Source organism: Microtus pennsylvanicus, chromosome 2 (assembly GCF_037038515.1).
Source record: "Microtus pennsylvanicus isolate mMicPen1 chromosome 2, mMicPen1.hap1, whole genome shotgun sequence".
Lineage (NCBI taxonomy): Eukaryota > Metazoa > Chordata > Mammalia > Rodentia > Cricetidae > Microtus > Microtus pennsylvanicus.
In genome coordinates, this window is record NC_134580.1 from 81,638,881 (window position 1) to 81,665,114 (window position 26,234).

Below are 26,234 nucleotides of genomic sequence, written 5' to 3' on the forward strand. Positions count from 1 at the left end.
GATACTACCATCACTTAATAATTTCTTCACATTTAATATCCCAAAAACCTTTAGTTTAGAGTCATCTCAAAGATATGCCAACAAAATTATATTTTTAAAATATAACGAATATGTTATCAAAGTAAGTAAAAGAGTTAATTATTTTAGTATATTTTAACAATGATCTATGTGAGGAATATTAATTGCATTTATTTGACCTGGAAGAAGCATGACTTTTTTTATATTTTGAAATTATAATTACTTCACTTTCCTCCCTCTGATTCCATGTATTTCCCCCCTGCTTTGTTTCAAGCTCCCGACATCTTTTTCTTTCATTGTTTCTACATAAATAAATAAATAAATATATATATATATATATATATATATATATATATATATATATGTTCATAAATACATAAGTACAATCCACTCAGTCAATATATTGTTACTTGTATGTATTGTATGTACATGATTTCAGGGCTGACCACTTGGTACTGGGTCAACAACTGAGGACTTCTTCCATGGAGTAGACTATTTCTCTTGCTCTCAAAATTCTTCAGTAGATAAATAATTGCTATTTTACTTAAAATATCGCCAAAGGCATGTTAGTCTTTCATGTGACTTTGTCAGTTGAGCATTGCTTGTCCTAAACCAGTTTCTCATCGCTCTCCTGTTTCAGATGACATGAGGGTTGTCACAGCCAACAGAAGCAATGAGTGAAGCAAACCGCTCTGTGATATCTGAGTTTGTCTTCCTGGGACTCTCCAACTCATGGACAACCCAGCTCTTCCTCTTCCTCTTTTCCTGTATGTTCTACGTGGCAAGTCTGTTGGGGAATTTTCTCATTGTGCTAACAGTGACTTCAGACCCCCATTTACAGTCCCCTATGTACTTCCTCTTAGCTAATCTTTCCTTTCTCGACTTGATATTTAGCTCCTCCACAGCACCAAAAATGATTTACGACCTTTTCAGAAGGCACAAAACCATCTCTTTTGGGGGCTGTATCACTCAGATCTTCCTAATCCATGCAGTTGGAGGCACTGAGATGGTGCTGCTCATAGCCATGGCTTTTGACCGATATGTTGCCATATGTAAACCTCTGCACTACTTGACTATCATGAGTCCAAAAAAGTGCATTTTGGTTTTAGTTGCTTCCTGGATTATTGGCTTCATCCACTCAGTGACTCAGTTGATTTTTGTCATAGACTTACCCTTCTGTGGCCCTAATGAACTAGACAGCTTTTTCTGTGACCTCCCTCGGTTTATTAAACTGGCTTGTATGGACACATACACCTCGGGGTTCATGGTTACTGCCAATAGTGGGTTCATTTCTGTGGCCTCCTTTTTAATTCTGATCATCTCTTACATATTTATTTTGATGACCGTTCAAAAGAAATCTTTGGGTAGTTTATCTAAGGCCCTCTCCACTCTGTCAGCTCATGTCATGGTGGTCATTTTGTTCTTTGGACCATTAATCTTCTTCTACATGTGGCCATTTCCAACATCACATCTGGATAAGTTTCTTGCGCTCTTTGATGCAGTTATTACCCCTTTTCTAAACCCAGTGATCTATACACTTAGGAATAAAGAGATGAAGGTGGCAATGAGAAGACAATGTAGTCAGTTTATTAATTACAATAAAATTTCTTAATATAAAACACACAAATTATACTAGAATTTCATATGGATATTGCTACATTGACTGTGTTGTATTTATCCAGAATGTTTTTTGTACCAAAATTTGATATGCCTTCACTTGCTTTCCCCAAAAGTGAAATACCAACTAATACATAGTTTCTGTAAGAGACTTGATGGGCTTAAAAAGATGACTCAGTTGTTTAGATCAGTCAGTGTTTTTACATAGGACCAAGATTTGGTTTCCAGAACTCACATGGAGGCTCACAACTATCTGTAATTCCAGTATAAATAAATCAAATCGCTGCTTCTGGCCTATGATAGAGACCAACATGCATTAGTATACATTCATACTTGTAAACAATTCATTAATACACATAAAATAAAACTTTCTTAATAAAGATATACATACTAAAAAGCTAAAGTTTGTGCATGTCAGTCATCACCAAAGATGTTGCATGGGTATAATGATGAATGCAATAATGATAAACTTGTAAAAATCGGTATGTGATTTTTACCTATTTATCTTTCCAATCTTGAGATTGCTTTCAAATTTAATTCTTACTTATAGTGTCTACTACAACTTATTTTTCTTACTATTCTGATAATTTATTTTCTACCCCTTCAGTTTATCAATCATTTATTTACTAATCTGCTTCCTCAAAGACCAGTAAGACTGAAACTGCATCATTTTTTTTAAAGACAAACTTTAATATGAAGAACTGTTGACTCAATATAAAACTCCACTGAATGGCTTTCACGAGAAGCCATTGCTTCAGATGAGTTTCCAGTGGCACAGACCAGACCAAAGAGGGCTCAGTGCTAACGGAGCCTTTCATCTTCAAACTCCATTTCTAAACAGTTCAGTTTAAAAAAAACAAAACAAACAAAAGCAAGGAGATGGAAAGGAAAAATATGGAGCAAATGAAATGAAAAGCATCCTCTTTCCAAATTTGCCTTTTCCTTTGAGTCATATTTTATTCAGGATTTTTCTCCTCATGAAGCTAACGTTCTCCATTTAGATCAACAGATCACTCATTCAACTTCAAAGTGGGGTGCTACCAAATTCCAGAATCACAAATAAAAACCAATTATGTCTCTAATAAAATCCAAAAACATTTGTGATGTTTTTGTTTTTAACAGTGTTGAGCAAGTTATTTGAAAGAGACATAAATCTATGATCACAGAAGTAGCATTTTTCGAAAGGCTAAAAACAGAATGCATACATAGAGATAGCAAAATAAATAAAGAGAAAATATCAGAATTATTAAAATTTAAAGTAAATCAGCAGAATGATTAAAAGCTTGGAAGAAAGCTGGGCGGTATTGGCACATGTCTTTAATCCTAGTACTCAGGAGGCAAAGGCAAGCAGATCTCTGCGAGTTTGAGGCCAGCCTGGTCTAAAAGAGCTAGTTCCAGGACAGGCTCCAAAGCTACAGAAAGAAGAAGTTTGGAAGAAGGACAGGTGGATTGGGCAGTCTGATGATGCCAGTGTGCCAGTTTAAAGAAAGAGCTACAGGGCAGGACACAACCCTGAGTAGGAGGTACCATGCCTAGTACATGTCTATGAGGAAGGTTTGACTACTCCTTTGGGATGGAATTAAGAAAACTGAGGTGACATACAGTTGTAATAGAACAGAGACTCTCAAACCGTGAATCGCAAACCCTACAGAGATCGCATATCAGATATTTCCATTACAATTCCTAACAGTAGCAAAATTACAGTTATGACGTAGTAATGAAATAATTCTATGGTTGTAAGTAACAACAACATAAGGAAGTATATTAAAGGGCCATGCCATTAGGAAGGTTGAGAACCTTTTAATAGAGTCTACAAGGAGGAACTGCCAAAAAAAAGGGGGGGGGGAGTTGACAGACCCATCACCTGTTGTTATCACAGAAAAAAAAAAAAGAAAGCTCCTTCAAGTAGGAAGATTCTGCAAACTGTGCAGTTCCTTAGAAAAGTTAATCTATTTTGACAGATTGCTGGTCCTTTCCTGGCATTTGTCATTCGAGATCATGTTCCCTTAGTTGTCTGGTGTGCTTTCCAACTGCTTTTTCATTGACATGACCATGTATATTATTCTCCTTGTGTTTTTCATGTTAATTTGAATAGTGAATTTCAACAAACGTTCATGTTGGCTTTTTACTTGGATTTTACTGATATTCAGCTAGATGTTTCTTCCTTTGCTCATTCTGTTTTTAAGCCTTTTTTGGAAATTGTTTCAGATTCATCAGCACTCAAAGTTGGCACCAGAGTCTCCTTGTGACCTTTTACCCAAACTAAACTTAGATCCCCTGACATTAACATTATTCATATTTTCCAGTCACTGAGACATCAACATTATTCTAAACTCTACAGCTTATTCATATTTCACTCATCTTGGGTTTTTTTTCATTTATATCTATTTTTAGTCCATATTCAATTCTAGATACTCTGTCATGCTTAGCATCTCTTCTGAGTTTCACCTGACAGTATTTAATCTGACTCTTTCCATAGCTGTGAATTTTTAGAACATTTGGACATTTCAAACTTCATTGAAATACTTGAGTTTCTCTAAATTTTTTCATCATAAGTAGACTTGGGTTCTGGATTTTGCAAGGAAAACTAAGGGAAAAAACTATTTATTGGATAATATTTGAGTTCATAACAGCCATATGATGTCGTATTCATGCTAATCACATAAAAAGAATTTGGCCTAACAACCTTAAAGAGGAGAGGTGACTTCTTAGATATTATATGTCATCTGCATTCTTTCTTCCTATTTAGATCATCAATCTCTTCCCAACATGTCTATAAACTTGATGATGAATTATAATTTCTAAATATTGTCATTTGGATACTTTGAGTACAAGCAAAGGTTAATTTCAACTTCATCCCAATTTGATTGGATATTGAGGGGAAATGTATACATGGTGTCTATTTGTACTCTTGGCTCATTCTCTCACTATTAATGTAAACCTCTATCCAAACAGAACTTAGGCCTCCCTCCCTTTTATTACTCTAGTTATGCCTTTAGAATTTACATTTGTGTTTCAAGCCTATCAGTTGACTTACAAGTCTCACAGAGCTCACTGAATTATCTTGGCCGGAAAATATCTTACCAAGATCCTCATGTTCCTGTTTCACCTGGGGCCTTTAGGCTAATTACGTGTTAGTGGACATTTCAGTGTTTTGTCATGAAGCTTTAACATGCAACACTATATCTACATGAATAAATTAAAGACCTCAAATGTAGATCAAGAATCATAGAAAGAAATTTGCCTTTTTTCTCTGTAGTATAATTTCTAAAGTGGAAATTTACTCAATCATTTGGGTCAATCATTTTCTTAATTGTACTGGGTCAGAGGGCCAATGTCTCATGATGCTTAAAAATACACAACCATGAGAATTTTAGATTAGTATGACTGGCTAGACGCTGACTCCATGTGAACTAACAGAGGACAAAGTTAAAAAAAGAAAAGAAAAGAAAAGAAAAAGTAGATGCTATTCCAAAGAGTGAGAGAAAGAACTTCAGAACAAAGAAGTGAGAGGATGTCAAAAAAGGAAATGGAGAAAGATGAGCAACACACCCATGAGAAGTTAGCCAATACCCATACATTTTACGAAGAAATAATGTCCAAAATATATATAGACCCCACTAAACTAAGCAATTCAATCAATAAGTGGGACAAATAACACACAGTTCTCAGAAGATCAAGTACAAATAAATGGCCAATAAATGCTCTTTAAAAGTTCAACATCCTTAGATATTGGGGAAATACAAATTAAAACTGCATCCAGATTTCATCCCTCCCCAGTTATAATGGCTATCATTAGAAAAACAAACAAAAAGTGCTGAGAAAGAGGTGTATAGATTGTTCTAGGAACTATGGCAGCTCCTCAGAACACTAGAAAGGCAAATACCCTATGACCCAGGTATGTCGCTTCTGAGTATATACACTCCAAAGACTATAGGACAAATCTCCATCAAGATGCCTTTCCATCATACATACTGCGATACTGTTTGTTCACAATAGTTTCATGTGCTGGTTAGTTGTCAACTTGACACAAGTCAGCATTACCTGGGAAGGCAGAACCTTAGTTGAGGAATTACCTCCATCAGATTGGCCTGTGGCCATGCCTGTGAAGCTTTTTCTTGATTAGTGATTGAGGTGGGACGGCCCAGACCACTGCAGGCGTGTCTTCCCTTGGCAGGTGATCCACACTTATAAAAGAAAGCAAGCTGAGGAAGCTGTGGAGAGCAAGCCAGGAAGCAGCATTTCTCCATGGTCTCTGCTACAGTTCCTGCCTCCAACTTCTTGCCTTGACTTCCTGCCGTGGCTTTCCCCTATGATGAACTGTAACCTGTAAGCCAAAGAAAGTCTTTCTTCCTCCAAGCTGCTTTTGTTCAATGTTTTATCACAGCAACAGAAACCAAACTAGCACACTAAATTACAGAGCTGAGCCATGGTGTCTGTTAACAGGAAATAAAAAAGAATTTGAAAACGTGTACATATAGAGAGTGGACTTTTATTTAGCCATAAAGGAAAATAAAATTAGGCAATTTAGTGGGAAATAGATGTAACTGGCCATCATGATATTAAACAAAAAAGACAGAGAAGGACAAAAGACATATATCATGTTTTTGCTCTCATTTTCAAGTGATAGAGTTCTTTAAATACACATAAATCAATATACATGTGTATAAGCATCCATGTGGGTGCATGTGTGCAGATATGTCTGTGTGAACATGTGCATATATATGCAAATATGTCTGTATATGTGTGTACATGCATATATGTATGCATGTGTGTACCTGCTTATGTATGTCTGGTTGCACTGATACTGACTATGTATCAGTGTATATATATATGTGTGTGTGTGTGTATGTATATATGCACACACATATACAGACATATTTGCATGTATATATAAGAATTTATGCGTGTCTGTGTGTATGTACTTGTATGCAGGTGTGTGTGCGTTTGTGTGTATGCATGCATGTATGTATGTGCATGTACGCAAATATGTCTATGTGTGTTTTATAACTAGCAGTATTCAATTTCTGTGAGCCAAGAAAGAAACTACTCCAACTGTTCATCATCATTCTTATCTTTTGGTTGGTTGACTGGTTGGTTGGCTTTTGGATTTTTGAGACAGTGTCTTGCTATGTAGCTCTGTCTGTACTGGAGCACATTCTGTAGACCTGCCTTGCCTCTAACTCACAGAGAATCTCCTGCCTTTGCCTCCTGAGTTCTGGGATTAAAGCCATGCCTCGCTACTGGCTTCTTTCTTATCATTTTTATGTTTCTGTTTTTGTCTTAGTGAATCCCTTTTTATTGCTATTTACTGTACATTTAGTAGTATTGTTACTTTGCTGTATTTTTTTAATTTTAGTTTTGCATATTATTCTCTACTCAAATTCCTGTCACAAAATACAAGAGAGCCGGGTTGGAAGGAAAGAAACTAACAGGAGAGGAAAGTGTGTGAGAACTATGGAGGTAACAAGGGGTGAATACAATCACAGTTTGTGATATAGTGATATAGTGTAAGAAATTGTCTATATGAGGAAGATGGTGGTAATGAGAGAATTACAGAATTTCGGAGTTACATAATTCAACCTTGGAGTCTGCCAACAGATAAATGGATTTTAAAATAAAATTTGTTGTATATATTCAGAGTGAAGATTTATTGAGCTATAACGAAAAGTTAAATTGGCGGGGTCCCGAGCAAGCAAAGGCTTCTGGGCTGAGCTCCAGACGGATGAAGAGCCGGGCGCTTTCCAGCAGATGCTCCCCAGCGCGGGCCGCAGGGCGGCCAGTCAGGCTGCCAGCGATTCCGGAGAAACAGCCAGGGCCCGGCCCGCATGCCCGGCCCTCGGCTGGGAGCACTGCCACCAGCCTTCGGGACGTCGGGCAGTCCGCGGAGGTGCGGCCACCAGCGGGATGTGATAGCATGTGACACTGGCCCCGGCGCTCTCCAGTCGGACTCCCGGCACCTGCACTGCCCACGCAGGATGAATGACGTGAATTTGAGCCCAGTGGGGATGGAACAACTGTCTTCATCCTCTGTGAGCAATGCCCTACCAGTCTCAGGAAGTCACCGGGATTTGACTGCCTCTCCCTCTCACTGTCGCCATCCCTGCTCCAGGTCTCCCAGTGGCAATTCCAAACCTGGGTCCCTCCCTGAGCTCTCTGCCTTCTGCCTTGTCTCTGATAATCCCCGTGGGCTTGGGCATTGGAGATCGAGGGGTGATGTGTGGGTTACCTGAAAGAAACTATACCCTACCTCCACAGCCTTACTCTCACCTACGGAGCAGTTACTTCAGAACTATTCTACCTGGCATTTTATCTTACATGGCTGACAGACCATCTCCTCAGTACATCCACCCCAACTCTATAAATGCTGATGGTAATACAGCGTTGTCTATCACCAACAGCCCTTCAGCACTAGATCCCGGACATCAGGTCAATGGAAATGTTAGATGAGAATTAGGTGCTGTTTCAATAGACTCTCGCTCTGTGAACGTACATGGTGCCCAAAGGCTTCATCCTAATGATGGCCATGACATGACACTGGAAACAACAATCGCTATGAAGAAGTTTCTAGGGTTAGCAGCCCAGTCTCGACAGATGGAATGGCAGAGGAGCTTACAGTGGATGGTGTTGCAGGAGATCATTCACAAATCCCCAATGGCTCCAGAAGTCATGAACCTCTCTCTGTGGATTCTGTAAGCAACAACCTGACAGCAGACACTGTAGGACACTGTAGGATTGTGATACCCATCCATGGGAGTGGTCTGGAGCTTCCTGTGGTCATGGAAACCGACCACATTGTAAATCAGAGCAATGGGATGTCTGACAGTGCTCTCAGTGACTCTATCCACACCATGAGTCACCAGCACCAACTCTGTAAACATGGACACAACCTAGGATCTGTTTCTCTCCGTGAAGTTGGTGTTAGCCTAGAGCCTGTGACTGTCTCTTCCATCATGCAGGACCTTGCTGTGGGGACAGGTCATGTAGATGAATACTCAGACAGCTTGGCTTTTGGGCCACCTTCGCTGCAAATGGAAGAATCCAATTCAAATAAAGAAAACATGGCAACCTTGTTTACAGTTTGGTGCACTCTCTGTGACTGAGCCTACCCTTCAGACTGCCCTGATCACCGGACCAGAGAATTTTGTTCCTGACACACCAATAGAAAGCAGAGCAAGGCTGTCACTCCCAAAGTAACTTGTTCTACGCACATCCACTGTGGGACAGAAGTAGGTATATGGACTGCAGAAATCATTCCTGTGAGAACTTGCTTCGGGATTCTAATTGGTCATCAGAGTCACTCCATGGAAACAGCAGAGTGGCCAGACAAGGCAGTACCATGTCTGGAAGACATACCACAATGGTGTCCTAGAATTCTGCATCATTACAACTGATGAAAATGAGTGTAACTGGATGGTGTTTGTGGGCAAAGCCAGGAACCGTGAAGAACAGAATTTGGTGGCTTATCCCTATGATGGAAAAATCTATTTCTTTGCCTCACAAGACATCCCTCCTGAAAATGAACTGCTTTTCTATTACAGCCGGGATTGTGCTCAACAGATTGGTGTTCCTGAACACCCAGATGTGCACCTCTATAACTGTGGCAAGGAGTGCAATTCCTATTCAGAGTTCAAAGCTCATCTGACCAGTCACATCCATAGCCATCTCCCTGGCAGGGCCACAGCAGCAACCACGGGCCAAGCCACAGCAAGGAAAGGAAGTAGAAGTGTTCCATGTGCCCCCAGGCTTTTAGCTCTCCTTCCAAACTCCACGTTCAGTTTATGAGTCATATGTGTGATTTTTGTAGCAAGGCTTTTAGGGATCCAAGCAACCTATGGACACACCTCAAAACACATACAGGTCATAAGGATTACGGGTGTACTTTGTGTGACAAGTCCTTGACCCAGAAGGCTCACCTAGAGTTACACATGGTCATGCACACGGGTGAAAAGAATCTCAAGTGTGATTACTGTGACAAGCTGTTTGTGCGGAGGCAGGACCTCAAGCAGTGTTTGCCCAACCACACACAAGAATCCCAGATCAAGTGTCCGAAGTGTGATAAACTGTTCTTAAGAACAAACCCCTTGAAGAAGCATCTTAATTCTCACGAAGGAAAACGAGGCTGTGGCTGTGAGAAATGTCCACAGGGCTATCTAACCAAGTACCATGTCACTCACCACCTGAAGACCTGCCAAGGGCCCACCTGAGTTCCTCAGCACAGGAGGAGGAGGAGGATTCTGAAGATGATCTCACAGACTCCATGTGAACAGAGCAGTGCTATTTACTCAGCAGACGAGCCTCTCTCCTCACATAAATAGAAGGAAACCTGCTCTGGGTGGACCATGCATCAGGAAAACACAAAACCAACACACTGCAGTGGTTTCTAATGTGGAATGCTTTCTGATCCTTCCAACCCACTGCCAAAAGTGGACTGAGTGGGGGTAACTAAAGCACTCAGTGGAGAATATCCAAAGGGATTCTTTAGGATGGACTGGGAGACAAGGCATGTGTCTGTCCTATTTTTAAGCAATGGGTGGCAAGGAAAGAGTCAGCTTTTGGTATCTGCTCTTTATTTGCATAGCAATTTGGGAGGTGCATTTAGCTTGAATCACAATGCCCTTCTGTCCATACCAATCAGATTTATCTCACATTGTTCCGTTCTTTTCCCTCCAGTCAAGGTGACTTGACCCCAGTCATCCTCACTGTTGACCACATATTATATACTATTGTAAGGTATGCATATCACAGACAGAATTGCAGCACAGCAGTGCAAGTGTTTGGTGACTGTAATTATATATATATATATATATATATATATATATATATATATATATATATATATATATATACTCCTGCCTGCCTTCTGGCCACTTGAGAGTTGAGATCCTGCTTCTCCATCTCAGCAGGTGTCGAGGGAGCAGGTGGAGAAGCAGTCAAGGGTCAGAGGACAGTGACTGGTAGAGGAAAAGGCCCAGAAAACTAAGACTTCAATGGAAGCCAAGATTAGCCTTCTGGTTATGTGTACATGCACGTCTTTATGGTCTAGCCATGTCTCTGACTTCAGGAAAGTCTTCTGTCATTCAGAGAGCACCTGGAATTAACAGGGTCCAAATAATGCCTGCTGCACTCGCCTGACAAGACTACAGGAGGAAGTAGGGAAATGACCTCTTATGTAGGTTTACTTTATGAACACCATTAAAATATTGCTGGCTGAAAGCAACATGCACTTCCAAATCCATTGGCGGGTTTCACAGTTCAGCCTTCCCAGTTGTCTTTCTTGCTAAAGGTCCTCATCAGCTAAGCGTAGAGGCTACCAAAGGATTTGGAAGATAGAGAAGGATATTAGTCACCATATGGGTCTGTTTTCAGATTCCTACAAGCAGGCATAGCCGCTTTTGGCTAGAAGCAGAAACATCCTGAAGTTGACAGGGTTGATGGAACATCCCTTCCTGCTCAAGGGTACAGCTTTGGCTCGAGTAAAGGAAGGACTCTGCTGGGAAGGTTTTGCTGCTAAAGTATTTATGGGATGAATGTATTTTGTTTAAATCTGTATTCCTTTGGGAAGAATTGAAATCAAAAATTTTTAGTGAACAAAAGAAAAGTTAAATTATGTAATTTACTGGGGAATGGATGCAACTAGGCATAATCATATTAAAGAGAAATGTCAGACACAGAAGGACAAAAGACAAATATTAATATCATGTGTTTTCTCTCATTTTCAGGTGATAGAGTTCTTTATATACACATAAACCAATATACCACAAGTGTGTGAGCATTTTGTGTATGCCTGTATGTACATGTGTGCACATAAATGTGCATTAGCTTATATGTGTGTGTATGTGAGTGTGTGCATGTGTGTGGTATGTGAGGCTATGTGCTTGTTTGTGTGTGTTCATGCATGTGTGGTATGCATGTGTTTGCAAATGTATGTGTGCATGCATATAAGGGATGTGCATCGATTTTTGCCTGTGTGTCTGAGCATTTGCTTGTGTGGTGTGTATGTGAGTTCATGCACGTGTGTGTGTGTATCTGTGTGTATGTTCATCCATGGAACTCCCCAGAATGTCAAAAATCTGCTTTCAAGAGGATGTTAATGAGAAATGGGCAGTGCCATCTCACTCCTAACAACTCTTAAGTCCAGTTAAGGGTTTGGGTGGACAATGTTCCTGAATGGATGAGTCAGAGTGGAGAGAAATTCTACTTTGTTATGCTCTGGGACTTGTAAGGCAGTGGCCAGGAGTCATATTGAGAGAGAACCTATTGTTAAAAGCTGAGCTACCCTGAATGTTTGCACTGGAGTGTCAGGAAGTTTCCTGGTGTTTGTATTATTATTTGCATGTTTATAGTGGCTCTAAAGGAATAAATAGGGTAAGAAATTGGAGATGAGCAAGAGGGATAGATTTAATCAAAAGACTTGACATGCATGTAGGAAATTCTCAACAACAACAAAAAGCAAATTGGAGATAATCTGGGTAATCTGAAGGACAGGAAGTAATGTGCACCTATGGTGGAAGGCTACCAGTGTTTATATAAACAAAGTATACCAAATTGATACCTAGTAACATAGGGAAAGTGGGGGAAATGATTAAGGTAAGAGGGATAACATTTCATATATGTATCTGTACAAAACAATACTCATGTGTCATTATAACACAAAATAGTAGCACATATTTTAAAACACCAGCAAGTTCAACTGAGAAGGGCTTAAGAATGATAGACAAGCTAGAGCTAACGGGCCAATCAGCTTATAATTTATGAAAAAAATAATGGTAGACAAAATTAAAGATAATATGTGATTAAAAGAAGAGGACTTCTTTACAAATCATGCTCATAGCATGCAAGAATAAGAAATGTGATTTGCTGGATAGTTCACGACCAAAATAAATGATTGAAATGATAGATTGCTACATGGGTCATTACACAGTACAAAATATGTGAAGGCATTACATTCTACATATAATAATGTAAAATAATTATCTGTCAAAATAGACAGAAATAGTCCTGTTCCTCTTTTAGTATTTTACAATCAATAATGCATGCTCCATTATAACACACAATCAATAGAACATCCTGTTTTTATAGTTTTTCATTTTTGAGAGAGCATCCTGATTTTTTTACTTTTTTTTGAGATACTACAATTTTAATATCTCTCCCTCCTCTTTCCTCTCTCCCATATATCCCTCCCTACTCCCCTTCAAATTCATGTCCTTTATTTATCAATTGTTATCACATGCACATAAATGTGTGTATACATATATTATCCTAAAATATCACCTGCTCAGTCTATATAATGTTCCTTGTATGTTTTCAGGGCTGACAATGTGTGTTGCATAACCAATTGCTGTGCTCTTCTCCTGCTCTCAGCATTCCTTCATTGCCTGTAGATCTTTATATAGGGTTGAGGCCAATGGGCTTTCACAGTCTACATTGGCATGTCTATTGGTGTTGTCTTTGTTCAGCTCATGTTTGGGAAGCCGTGTTGCTGAGACTTTATGGGTGTATCTTCTGACATTACTAAGAGACACAATCTTAGAGAAAACACTCTGATCTGGCTCTTACTGTATCTCCACCCCCTTCTTCCACAATGTTCCCTGAGCCTTTAGTGCATGAGTGTTTTGCGGATGTAGCTCCTGGGTCTGAGCTCCACAACGCTATATTTTGATTGATTGTGGTTTTCCGCAGTAGCCTCCCACTGTTGCAAAAAAGAAAATGATTCGTTGATAAAGAATAAAGATTACACTTATCTATGAATATAAGGATAGATGTTTATAAAGTGTTGTTAGGGATTATGCTGATTTGGTAAAATATTGGCTATAGATTCTCCTCTAATAACCATGAGTTCAGTAGCTCTCAGTAGTTGCTAGGTTTCCAAAATCAGACATGATTTCCCTCTTGTTGAGCAGGTCTTATGTCCAACCAGAGATCTTTTGGTTACCACCTACGGCATGTGTGCTGCTACTTCTACATCCTTAGGGCTATTGTGTCATGCTGCTGGTTGATGCAGTTTGTAGACATCATAGTTTTTTAAACACCATTATAAATATGTTCCCTAGAGTCATATTTCTGCCTCCAAACAGAAGTTACAGTGAGGAACATTGAAGGCATTCAAACAATTAAATCCATTTGTTAAATGTAACAAATATGATCTGGATACCCCTAATAGCAGAACAAAGTTACTCTTCGAGACACAAATTGAGTTAGACAAAGCCTGTACTTATACACGTACCACAATGCATTAAACTCATAATTTATAAAAGTCATTTTAAGATAATTTAAAATAGTCTTGTAGTGATTTAACTTGCGTAGTTCATGAATATATAAAGAAAATTCTGTTTTCAAAGATGTTGACATCATTTCTAGGAATTTCTTGGGAACTGAATATTACAAGGTACCTAGAAATATTTGAATTCATCATAATAGGCTCTGAAGTGACAAACGAGAGAAGTTGATTCTCTTCAAATCCTGGAGTCATCTTGCCCTCCTGTGACCCATTATCAACTTTGCCCTTGTTGTCTTGTCCACAATGAATACACTGTAGAAGACAATTTCCTTGGCAAATTGACTAGTTTTGCAGAACCTCATCATTATAGCTTGATTTGGTCACTATCTTCCCTACAGTGAAGTATCTGAGTTTTCTTTTTATAAAAACATTTTGTATACCTCTGTGCTTGAAGTAATAGCCTGCGAATAGCCACAAAGGAGGGTGAAGCTTACAACAGGAAGACATTATGCTAAATAAGCTTCAGCAGCAAGGAAGACTTGGGTACCAGTTTATTTTCTGCCATCATTAATTAGGATTTGGCTAATCCTAATTTGAACAGGAAGAAATGGGTGGTAGGTGGAACGGTGATCAGAGCAGAAGAGAAACTGTGAATCTTTGTGAGGATAGAGATAATAAGGAATCTGCACAGACATCCCTAAGAGAAAAAAAACTTCATTTAAAGTGCGCTGCAGTGTGGTCCTTACCCTGGTTCAGTTCAGGACTGGACTAGGATGCAGGCTCATAACTGCACCTGTGGCTCTTTAGGGAAATAATTATCTCTGAAAATGAAGACAAGGATTCTTATCTTCTTTTAAACAAGCTTGTTGTTTTCTTTAAAGAGGAGCTAAGACATGGAGAGAAAATTCATACGTGACAAGTGCAGCTTAAAAGAGTAAAGATAAAGCCAGTGTCCTGTAAGAAATGCAGTGATACAGTGATTGAAAATGCGTGTAGACAGAAACTGTCAAAGATGCTAATTCACCCCAAGCCAAAGTTATGTAGCTGCAGCTGAACTTGCATGATGGAAGAAAGAAAAAGAACTAGAAAAGTAAACATGCAATGTTTAATTACCAACTTATCAATCTCTTAGTCATTTTTATTTTTAAAACATTTATCATAACTTTTCTGGGTTAACACAAGGAAAACTGGGGTCATTAGACAACAGCAACAAAGAAAGGGGGACAGAAAATGGACCTATGAGGAAAAACCAAAGGAACCAAGAGGATTAACACTAAAGGGTGAAGAACCGCATTCATGAGGTTAAAGATACAGAGAAGAGATTTTATTTGTTTTTACCAACTTCAAGGATATTAACCACTGGAAGACTCAGAGGCAAGTTCTTCAAGTTCACAGCAGAAGTGAGCATACTCTTCATACGCTCAGCCGGAGAACTGAGTATGCATTGACTTTATTAAGAGGAAAAAATTTCCTTAATGCAAAGAAGAAATTCAGAATTACTATATTAATAAAAATAACAAAAACAAAACAGGAAATAAACTAATCTTCAAGCCTTATAAACTGCAGAAAGCATTATGTCCCAGATAGAAAAATAAAAGGAACCGTCTCAGAAGATATTTCAGACTTCTGGTTCAGCAATTTCATCTCTTGATAATGAGCATCACATTTTTTCAATTTTTCTTAATATCAAGTTATTATTAATCTGTTCTAAAGTGTTGTTCAGTTCCATATAAATGAAGACAGAACTAGTCACCACAAGGCAGAAAAACCCTGACAGGAAATAGTCACAGAAGAGGACACACTCGGTCCAGGAGGGTATAAACGTGATGCAGCCCTCAGAGCCAAGGGTCTCCCTGCGGAAGACTTTGAGTGACCAACTCTCAGAGATGGAAGTGTGCTACTCAGGAAATCTGAAGATTTGAAGGCAAAACTGAGTAAGTTAATAGATTCACTAATATTTACTATTCATGGTATTTTATCTTCTTTGGCTTTTAGGGAATTATAAAGAGGGGAAATGTGTGTTGGACCTACTTCTCCGTTTCTTCTATCTGGTGGCCATTCCTGCAGATTGTCTCCCTCCCACCCAGATTTTCTCCTCTTATCCTGTCTCCCGCAGTCACAGAGCCAAGCTAATCCTCCTTGGATAATGACTCAGGATAAAGAAATTATATTATTCATCCACAAAACCTTTATCTTTGCATGAATAAAATCTCAGGATATGTCAAGAAAGCCTCATGGAAACTCATCTATAATAATTGGATAGAGTTCCCTTCTCTCAGCAGTGTATGCAAGACCGGGGACTACAATGTGTTTGCCTAAAATAGCACAGCTCTGCTGGTGAGTGCTGGCAAGGAATTATTTGGGGGTGCTGCTGTTTCCTCTTTATCATAATGTTCAGCCCCACTGACCAACTTCATCACCTGCCACATTCAAAAATCTAATTTCCCCTTCTCTTTCTTCTTCAAATTTTCCCATCCAGTTCTTTTCTCGTTTTAAAAGTATATTTAATTACCCTAAAATATCCAAGTTGCCCGTTACCTAGTCTTTATCTTTACACAAATTGAATATGGAATATCATATTTTTGTCTTAAATGAACCCTTAAATATCCTAATTTTCACCTTGTCCTTATAAATCCATGAACAGTTGAGTATCATTTTTTCAGCTTGATGATTTGTCCTTTTTCTCAAATGTTCTCTCTATTCAGCCCAGCTAGCTGTAACTCACTATGGAGAATAATCTGGACTCAGACTCGTAGCAAGCCTCCTGAGAGTTCATCGCTACTTCCAGCTCTTTTTGTTTCTTGCGATCCAAATTTCGATTTGAAAAAAAAATCACGCATGTTCCCACTTCACAGTATATTCTCACTGTGCTTATTCATACAAGCCTAATTTTTTTAAGGAAAAGAGTATTTTTCTTAGTAATCACAAGGAATTACGGGGGGGGGCTTTAAACTTCCCATTTTAGGGAAGTTTTGATTAGTTTATAGCACATCGCATGGAAGTTTGAATAGAAATCATAAATTAGTTCATTTATTTTTTTATTTTTGAGATTATAATATATTTGCATCTTTTCTATGTTCCATTTCTTCCCTCCAAACCCTCATATGTACCAACAACAACAACAACAACCTGCTCTCTTTCAAATTTATGGCCTCTTTTTATTTAATAAATATATTCCTAAATACATAAATACAACCTGTACAGTCCGTACAATGTTACTTCATGTTGTGTTTTCAGGGCTATTTGGTATCCAGTTGGTGTGGTCTTTGTTGAGAAAGACTTTCTCCTGCCCTCAGCATTCCTCAGTTGTATACAGTGCTTGGTGTATGGTTGAGGCAGCAGGAACTTTCCCTTTTCACATTAGCAAATCTAGTGGTGTCATCCTTGTTCGGTTCATGTTAGGCAGCCACACTGATGAGAGTTCCTGGAGGTAGCTCCTGACATTTCTAGGAGACACGGTCTCACAACAGACTCTCTCTTCCTCTGGCTGAGACAATTTTTCTTTCCTCTCTTTCACGACAATCCTGAGCCTCGGGTGTGGGACTTGGGTTGTGTCAGTAATGACTAAACTCTGCAGTTCTGCATTTTGATTAGTAATGGTCTCCATCTGTTCCAAAGAGAAGTTTCTTTGATGGAAAAAAAAAAGCAGAAAGGGATACGAGCTGCACTAGATGGAAACAGCTCAGAGAATCAAAGAATCTAAGAGCTGGTTCTTAAACAAGATCTCGAAACCCTTATCCCACCTAAAGAGAAAGAGACAACTCAAATTAACAGAATGAAATGGTTTTATAAAGCTCTTAAAATTGTTTTCATAGCCATTTTGTGTGCCTTCAATTTCCTATAACATTAAATTATTCCACATGATAACTAGGTTTTTGCACCATTCTGTTATCTCCAAATTTACTATGTTACTATATTACTAGAGACTTTCTAGATTCCATATGCACGTTTGTCGAATGAGTGAGTAGACAACCAAACAAATCTCCCTAGTGTTGCTTCTAGGTTGATTTTCAGTCATTAACAAAAGGTTTGTTACAGAATAAGAAATCTGACCCTAAGTTTTAGAAATGTAAGAGGGAGATCAATTCACTGTTACTAATTAAAGACCTTGAAAAGTTAAAAAAAAAAGGTAATAGGAACTATACACATAAGAATTCAGATAAAAAGTCAGACCAGCTAGAAGAGCTTTCTGGTGTAAGCAGAGGTTTTGAGATGTTCCAGGTAATGAATTAGAGTTTCCTCCTTCACTGTACTTATCCCTTCTGATAAAGGAAGATACAACTTTAAAACTGCATTTTTCTATGCTGAATATGGATTTCACAAAGCCAAGAATTCATGCCAATGTTATTCCTGAGACCTCTGGAATGGTATCTGGCACTCTGGGTATTCAAAATATTTGCTGAATTAATGAACAAGAAAGAGTCATAGAAAAACTCAGAGGCTGTTTACATACCTGCCATAACAATTTCTCTGATAACACATTGATTGACTTAACTACCACTGGCTCATCACTGATGGCCGCTCATTGTCCATCTTATGTATTAGTAGAGTCAGAAACTATTGATGCATACTCATAGGGCATCACCCCTCAATATCCTTTTTAATATCCTCACAAGCTACCCAAAATCCATAGTGTCAAACTCATTGTTTTATTGGAAGATTGTCATTATCCCATAAAACAGTGTGGCATACAGAATAATGTTCTTCAAGGATGCATGTGGCCTCAACGCAGATCTGTAAATATTACCTTACGTCAAAGGCGACTTTATGGATATAATTGGTTCAGGAATTTTAAGATTTAAGGTTATCATTGATCTGTCCAACACAATTCCAGAGATAATTCTAAGAGAACTCTGGCGAGTCAGAAAGAAAGGAGGTGAGAGGATTAAGTGTAGATGCTGGCATTGTGAGACCCTGAACCAAGAAATGCAGGCAGTCTTTAGAAGCTGGAACTGACAAGAAAACAGATTCTTTTCTGGAAATTTCAAAAGAATAAGTCTCTGGGGATACTTTAATTTTACACTCAAAGATTCACATCAGCTTTCCTGCTTGTAAAACTGTAAGTGTGTTGGGGTAGGTGAGGATAAGGAGAGAGGTGAGTGTGTGGGAATTGGGACACTGGACCGAGAACAGGATGGCTGGGTTTGGTTTGGTTTGGTTTGGTTTGGTTTTTTGAGACAGGGCTTCTCTCTATAACAACCCTATCTGTCCTGGAACTATCTCTTATAGACCAGGCTGGCCTCAAACTTACCGAGATCCGCCTACCTCTGCCTCCTGAATGCTGGGATTAAACGCCTGTGCCACCACCATCTGGCTCAGGACAGCTGTTTTAAGGCCCAAATTTTGTAACCATTTCTTACAACAGTGATCAGAAACCAATTTAAAAGCTACTTGTGGGGCTGAGGAAATAGCTCAATGGTAAAGCGCTTGTTTTTAAAGCATGCACAAGGACCTGGGTTCAGTCCCCAGAAGAGCCTAGTAAATAAAAAGAGAGCTGAAAAGTTGTTTATTGTGAAGAACATTTATTGAGAGACTGTGGAACTGATTCCAGTGTAAAGTTTCATGATGTTTGGTGATATCTGCTTCTGTGTAAATCATCTCACCATCCACCTGCAGCACCTGTTCCTGATCCCTAAAGAACTACTGTCCTCTTCTTCCCATGCTGTGATGTGACCGCTGGCCTTAGTCGCTTCTATGCTCTTTATAACTCAGAAATCACCCTGTCCCCAAGCACACACAGACAATCCGGCTCTTTCCTACCAATGTTTTATTTGCCATTCTTTTACCCAATTCAAGTCTATTTTGAAGAATTATGAATTTTTGTGAGGAGTCAAGTGGGTGTGCAGATCTATATTAGATCTACAACAGAGGGTGGTTTATCTCGGCTCACAACCCTTTAGACCACAGACTTTATTGAAAGTGAATATTGGTTAGAAAGCAAAATGACTTCCTTCATTTTGAAACATTAGATGCCTTTGATTGACTTTTTTAAGTGTGACTGAGGCTTCATTATTATTTTACAACAGAATTTTCCCATACAACTTATCTCTATGTAGTTAAAAAAAAAAGTACAGGAATGATCTTGGGATCTTGGGATCCTCTGGTTGGCGTGCTATTTACACACTATTGGTCTGAAGCCGACTGGCTTGTGATAGACTCTCAACTCTAATGTCAGCCCGCAGTCCCGTGAATTTATTCCTTCACTCAGCAAGCATGAAGCACTTGTCATCAGGCTGGTGAGTGTCCCTGTTAGTGACATGATAGTGGCAGAAACCACACATATGAACAAAACTTGATTTCCATACCAGATAAACTATGTTTCATTTGATGTTCCAGTGATCAAACGTAGGCCTCGCACATGCTAAGAAAGTACTCTACCTCTGGGCAGCACCTCCAGCGAGAAGTTACATTTCAGTTCAAGAAATGGACAGTTATACAATTATGAATGACAAAATAAACTTATCACTAGCAGAGCTGTCTCAGCTAGGGTCACTACCACTGTAATGAAACATCATGGCTGGAAGCAAGTTGGGGAAGAAAGGATTTATTTGCTTACACTTCCCATGTCATTATTTATCATCAAAGGATGTCAGGACAGGAAATCAAACAAGGCAGGAACCTGGAGGCAGGAGCTGATACAGAAGCACTGGAGGAGTACTGCTTACAGGTTTAGTCTTTATGGCATGTTCAACCTGCTTGCTGTTAGAACCCAGGACCTCCCACCCAGAACTGGGTCCTCCCCCATCAATCGCTAGTCAAGAAAATGCCCTAAAGGTTTGCCTACTGCCTGGTCTTAAGAAAGTATTTTCTCAGTTGAGGTTTCCTCCTCTCAGATTGGCCAGGACAAATCATTGAGTGTGTGAAGATTCTGTCGGACTATGATTTCACAAATCAGAGCATGGTTACCTGCAGTTTGAGACTTGGACTTTGTGTAATGTATAATACAATGACAGAAATTTTGGAAGTCGAAGAAAAAGGACAAATGTTTAAAGTGTGAGTGACAAAAAATAAGTGTAGAGACTTTTAAAGCTGTATACCATGCATGCGTATTGTTAGATAGCTCATGTGAATAGCCAAAATCATCTCAATTCATAAGAAACTGTGGTCAAAGGGATCTAAAAATGGCCTTTTTGTCATCCGGGTAGAATATCCTGGACAAGAGGAAATGGAAAATATTCACTTAATATCAAGCAACAACAGAGAAGAAACAGGTCTAGAGGTGGGGACGCTCTAGCAATAGCTTTGAAAATTATGCCACCATGTGGAAATCAGCTGGCCCATCTAAGAGGAAGCAAGCATGCATGTGACAAAGAGTATTTTGCTGTGCATAATTTTAATTTAATAATTGCTTCCATCGCTACAGGCTTTCTTTCTCAAACACTAACTCTTGCCTAAGTCAACTGTTCTCATTTTCGTTTTTCCCTCAGGAAATACGAATGCTGACTCTGACATCCGAAGCAATGTTTGGGATGAACCACTCTGTAGTGTCCGAGTTTGTGTTCCTCGGGATGACCAATGTATGGGAGATTCAACTTTTTCTTTTCGTCTTCACCTTCTTGTTCTACCTGGCGAGCATGTTCGGCAACCTTGTCATTGTGCTCACTGTAACCTTGGATGCCCATCTAAAGTCCCCCCTGTACTTTCTCTTGGCTAATCTCTCGGTCATTGACATGATATTCTGCTCAATTACAGCTCCCAAGATGATCTGTGACATTTTCAAGAACCACAAAACCATCTCCTTCTGGGGCTGTATCACTCAGATTTTCTTCAGTCATGCAGTTGGGGGCACTGAGATGGTGCTGCTCATAGCCATGGCTTTTGACAGGTATGTGGCCATATGTAAGCCTCTGCACTACCTGATCATCATGAGCCCACGAGTGTGTCTGTTCTTTTTAGTCACTTCCTGGGTCATTGGCCTCACTCACTCAGTGGTACAATTGGTGTTTGTGGTAGGCTTGCCTTTCTGTGGTCCTGATACACTGGACAGTTTTTATTGTGACCTCCCCCGACTCCTGCGACTTTCCTGCACGAACACTCAAGAGCTTGAGCTCATGGTAACTGTCAATAGTGGCCTCATTTCTGTGGGCTCCTTTCTCTTACTGGTGATTTCCTACATTTTCATTCTGTTCACTGTTTGGAAACATTCTGCTGGCGGATTGTCTAAGGCCCTCTCAACTCTTTCAGCCCATGTCACTGTGGTCATCTTATTCTTTGGGCCACTGATGTTTTTCTATACGTGGCCTTCACCAACCTCACACCTGGATAAATATCTTGCTATTTTTGATGCGTTTATCACTCCCTTTTTGAACCCAGTCATCTATACATTCAGGAACAAAGACATGAAAGTGGCAATGGGGAGAGTGTGGGGCTATCTTAGGCACTACAGGAAAATGTCATAAAAGGTTTGCAGGAAAGGTCCCATGAAATGTCAGGGGCATCCCTAAGATTTGTACAATGTGTGCACCATTCCTAGCAATATCATACATCGTGATGAGCCAGGGGTTCAACACCTAGATTATATGCTCTCATTGATGAAAATGCAATAACTTGAGGCTGACACCAGGAAGAACTGCTACCTGAAAGAAAACGTCAAGATGGGCTACCACTTTGAACTTCTAGCATCTTCTTAGTTAGCATCGAAAATAAGCTCCTGACACAGAAAGATCAAAAGCTAAAACTTACCTGTTTTTACCAAAATTTATTCTAGTCATGCACTAAGGTTTCAGGAGTGCTTGAAGAAAATAGTACCATTGGTATAGGTTGAGCAAGTGATACATTTAAAAACTGAACTACAGATCCCACTAGAAGAGGGTCACATAGCTGGGCGGTGGTGGCGCATGCCTTTAATCCCAGCACTCGGGAGGCAGAGGCAGCTGGATCTCTGTGAGGTCAAGGCCAGCCTGGTCTACAAGAGCTAGTTCCAGGACAGGAACCAAAAAAGCTACGGAGAAACCCTGTCTCGAAAATCAAAAGAAGAAGAAGAAAAAGAAGGAGGAGGAGGAGGAGGAGGAAGAGGAGGAGGAGGAGGAGGAGGAAGAGGGTCACATAGAAGAAATTATCATAAAACATGAGTTCATCAGCACAGGAACAAACTAGACCCTCTGAATGTGGGTGACAGTTGTATGAGTGGGGCAGACTGCGAGGCCACTGGCCGTGGCACCAGGATTTATCCCTACTGCTTGTACTGGCTTTTGGGGAATCCATTCTCTTTGGATAGATACCTTGCTCAGCCTAGATATAGTAGGGAGGGCCTTGGACCTTCTCCTAGGCAATGGGCCTTACCCTCTCTGAGGAGTGGAGGGGGAAGGAGGGAGAGGGAATGGGAGAAGGGGAGGGAGTAGGAACTGGGATTGGTATGTAAAAGGAAAAAAGGTATTTTGTTTTCTTTTTTTAAAAAAATAAAATAACTCACAACAAAAAAATATGAGTTCATTTCAAAGCCTAGCCTAATGGTATATGTGGTGAGCAAGAAATTTACTACACTCAACTGTTATTTTTGACGACTCCTTTAAATCATTATTTGCTGTTTGGTAAAATTTGTTTCAGAATTGGAAGGGAAACTACTTATAAAATGAGAGTTGATTCCTTTTTTTCCCCCAAGGGCTAATAAATCCCTTGACACAATCAGCACTGGTGTGGAGGAGTGTTTGTTGGTGGGAGTCTGTGTGTGTCCTGAGGTGTGTTTAGACCTGCTCCTATGCGATTTCATGAAGTTACGTGAGATCTTACTAAATGTCCACTAGGGGGCAGTCACTGACAGCAGGGAAGCGCTGTTTACAATCAGGACTACTTCAGAGTGGGAGAGACAGCTAATGTACATACTGAATATGTTCAGGTTATGAAATAGATGTATATTTATTTTAACTCATATCTTGATTAATGTATTTTAAACCTTGCCATACATTAAGACAGCTTTATGCTTAAATACTATAGAATAATGAATAAAATTTTCTTATAAAACTAAACTATAAATAAATGTAATTGTTTTCTTGGAATGAGAGACATATCTCAGTGGTATAACTTTCCCAGCATGTAGGAGGTCCTGGATTTGGTTCCTAACACCACAAGAGAAAAATTAAAAAGCCTTACTTTGAGATCTTGCTAGAGCTATGAAATGTATTTATAAAATAGACATCTTTATAATTTATTAATCCTTATATTTAAATTTAAGCATGCCTCTTTGTTACTAGTTTTGGCAAAAATATTATTGAGATTTTCTTCATATTTTCCTAATTCTTTTTAGCATAATTACATAATTTGCAACCAGAACATTGTATTAAAAGGAAAATCCATAGAGTATAGTGGCCCACGTGTGTAATCTTGGAAACTGGGGTGGGGGCTGAGGCATGAGGATTGCTGTGAGTCTGCAGCCCATCTACACTATAGACAGTACAAGTTCAGACCAGACACGGTGGTGTACATCTTTAATCCCAGCACTTGGGAAGCAGAAGCAGACAGATATCTTTTTAAGCCAGGAACCATAACAGCATTCAGTCACTGAACATTGTATAAAAAAATAACATACAGAATGTAGTAACGATGGCAATCACTATCCAAGGATGAATTAACTGCTCCTCGTTATTTTCAGAATCTTTGGAGCCAGGGTTTCATAGAAAGAATTGACAACCCTAAAAAACAGAGTCCTTCAGAAGGCATTTCACAGCTCATCTTTTCCCAAAAAATTAAGTGGAGAACAGCAGAGGGAGGTATTCACCTTGATATCAGACATACACAGGCACGCGTGCACATGCACACACAGATATGTGCATCCACACACACAATAAGAAATAAAAATAAACAATATAAGGATCACCTAACCATTTTAGTCACAGAGAGTAGACCCGTTTTCCATGCCTAGCTCTCCGTGACTATTTATTGATATAACCTCAGCCTTAATTGAGTTATACAAACAAAGGCATCTAAGAATTTAAGGAGTGGCAAGTTGGGAAGTAGAGAGTCATGTTTCCTAAATTCAACACAGGAAAATTTGCTGCAGAATGGAAACATGTTCAAATAAAGTCATTTATTTTTGTCTTCTGTACACAGTCACTCCCACTACATTCTGGAGTGTTTTGCTGGTGTGTCTTGGGTGGCTGTGTTTTATTTATTTATTTTATTGTGCTATACATTTTTACCCACTCCCTCCTTCCCCCTCCCTTTCTACCCTCTCTGATGACTCCCACACTCCAAATTTATCCAGAAGATCTTGTATTTTTCTCCTTCCTATTTAGATCCCTGTATGTCTCTATTATGGTTCTCTTCATTGTCTAGTTTTTTTGGGGGTTGTGAACTATAGACTGGTTTTTCTTTGCTTTATATCTAAAAGCCACTTATGTGTGAATACATATTATATTTGTCTTCCTGGGTCTGGGTTACCTCACTCAATATGTTTTTTCCTAGATCCATTCATTTGCCTGAAATTTTCAAGATGTCATCATTTTTGACTGCTGTGTAGTACTCCATTGTGTAAATTACCAAATTTTCTTTATCCATTCTTCGGTGGAGAAACATTTAGGGTTGCTGAGTTTTATAGTTATATCATTAACAAGAGAAGAGTTTTTATTTTGAATAATTGCTGGTTTTATATAGTATTAATTACGTTGCAATCCTAATAACATCAAACTTCTACTATACTTTTCTTTTTTTTGGCTACTATCCCATTCATAATGATACATTTTTTTAAACATATGAACTATTTTCCTCACCAATACCATCCATTTCCTCACCACTGCTCCTCAGCACCAATTACAATGAGATAATTAGGACTTCTTTCTCCACCCTCTCCCACTGGAAACAAACCATTCGATTATTTTTATCTTTCTGGAAATGCTCCTGGCTTTATTTATTGTGACACATGAACCTACCCTCCTGGTTTTCCCATTGTGTTTTCCACCTCATCACCTTCTGTGAGTGCTTAACCTACCCTTCTAGCCTCAGATTTGTGTCTTTCTTCAAACCCAGTTCCTACACAGCCCAGCTTTAGGCCATTAGCTCTACAAGTTAAAAACTCATCTGAGTCTTTCTGGTGTCTCACATGGTGGCTAGTAAGACAATTTCTTCAGGGGCTTTGGAACTAGAAATGCTTCTGCTCTGATTTCTATTGCTGTGTTTTGTTTTCCTTTGCTTCTGCAGTGCTGGAGATCAAGCCAGACCTCATACACAATAAGCAAGTGCTCTATAGCTCAGCTACCTCCAAAATATTTCCAATCTTCTCTACCAAGAACTTCTTTAGTAGAGGACACTAGAACTTAAATGATTGTTATTCCTAATTGCTTACAGATGTAAAAAATTATTCCATCTCTCTTGTTGAAAAGTAGTCTAAGAAAAGTGATATGTGTTTCACAGATTTTTTTTTCAATTACTCAAAGGCCAGAGAGAT

General features: G+C 39.2%; 2 protein-coding genes and 1 pseudogene across 2 annotated transcripts; all 3 read left to right on the plus strand.

Moving 5' to 3' along the window:
- Positions 1-691: 691 nt before the first annotated feature.
- Positions 692-1,630, plus strand: LOC142844901 (olfactory receptor 4F6-like). Its single transcript, XM_075963681.1, has one exon. It carries the CDS (start codon positions 692-694, stop codon positions 1,628-1,630), a length of 939 nt encoding a protein of 312 aa, XP_075819796.1.
- Positions 1,631-7,613: 5,983 nt separating this feature from the next.
- Positions 7,614-9,953, plus strand: LOC142844902 (PR domain zinc finger protein 4 pseudogene; annotated as a pseudogene).
- An 11,338-nt stretch (positions 9,954-21,291) lies between these two features.
- Positions 21,292-22,254, plus strand: LOC142844903 (olfactory receptor 4F15-like). Its single transcript, XM_075963682.1, has one exon. It carries the CDS (start codon positions 21,292-21,294, stop codon positions 22,252-22,254), a length of 963 nt encoding a protein of 320 aa, XP_075819797.1.
- The last annotated feature ends 3,980 nt before the right edge of the window (positions 22,255-26,234 follow it).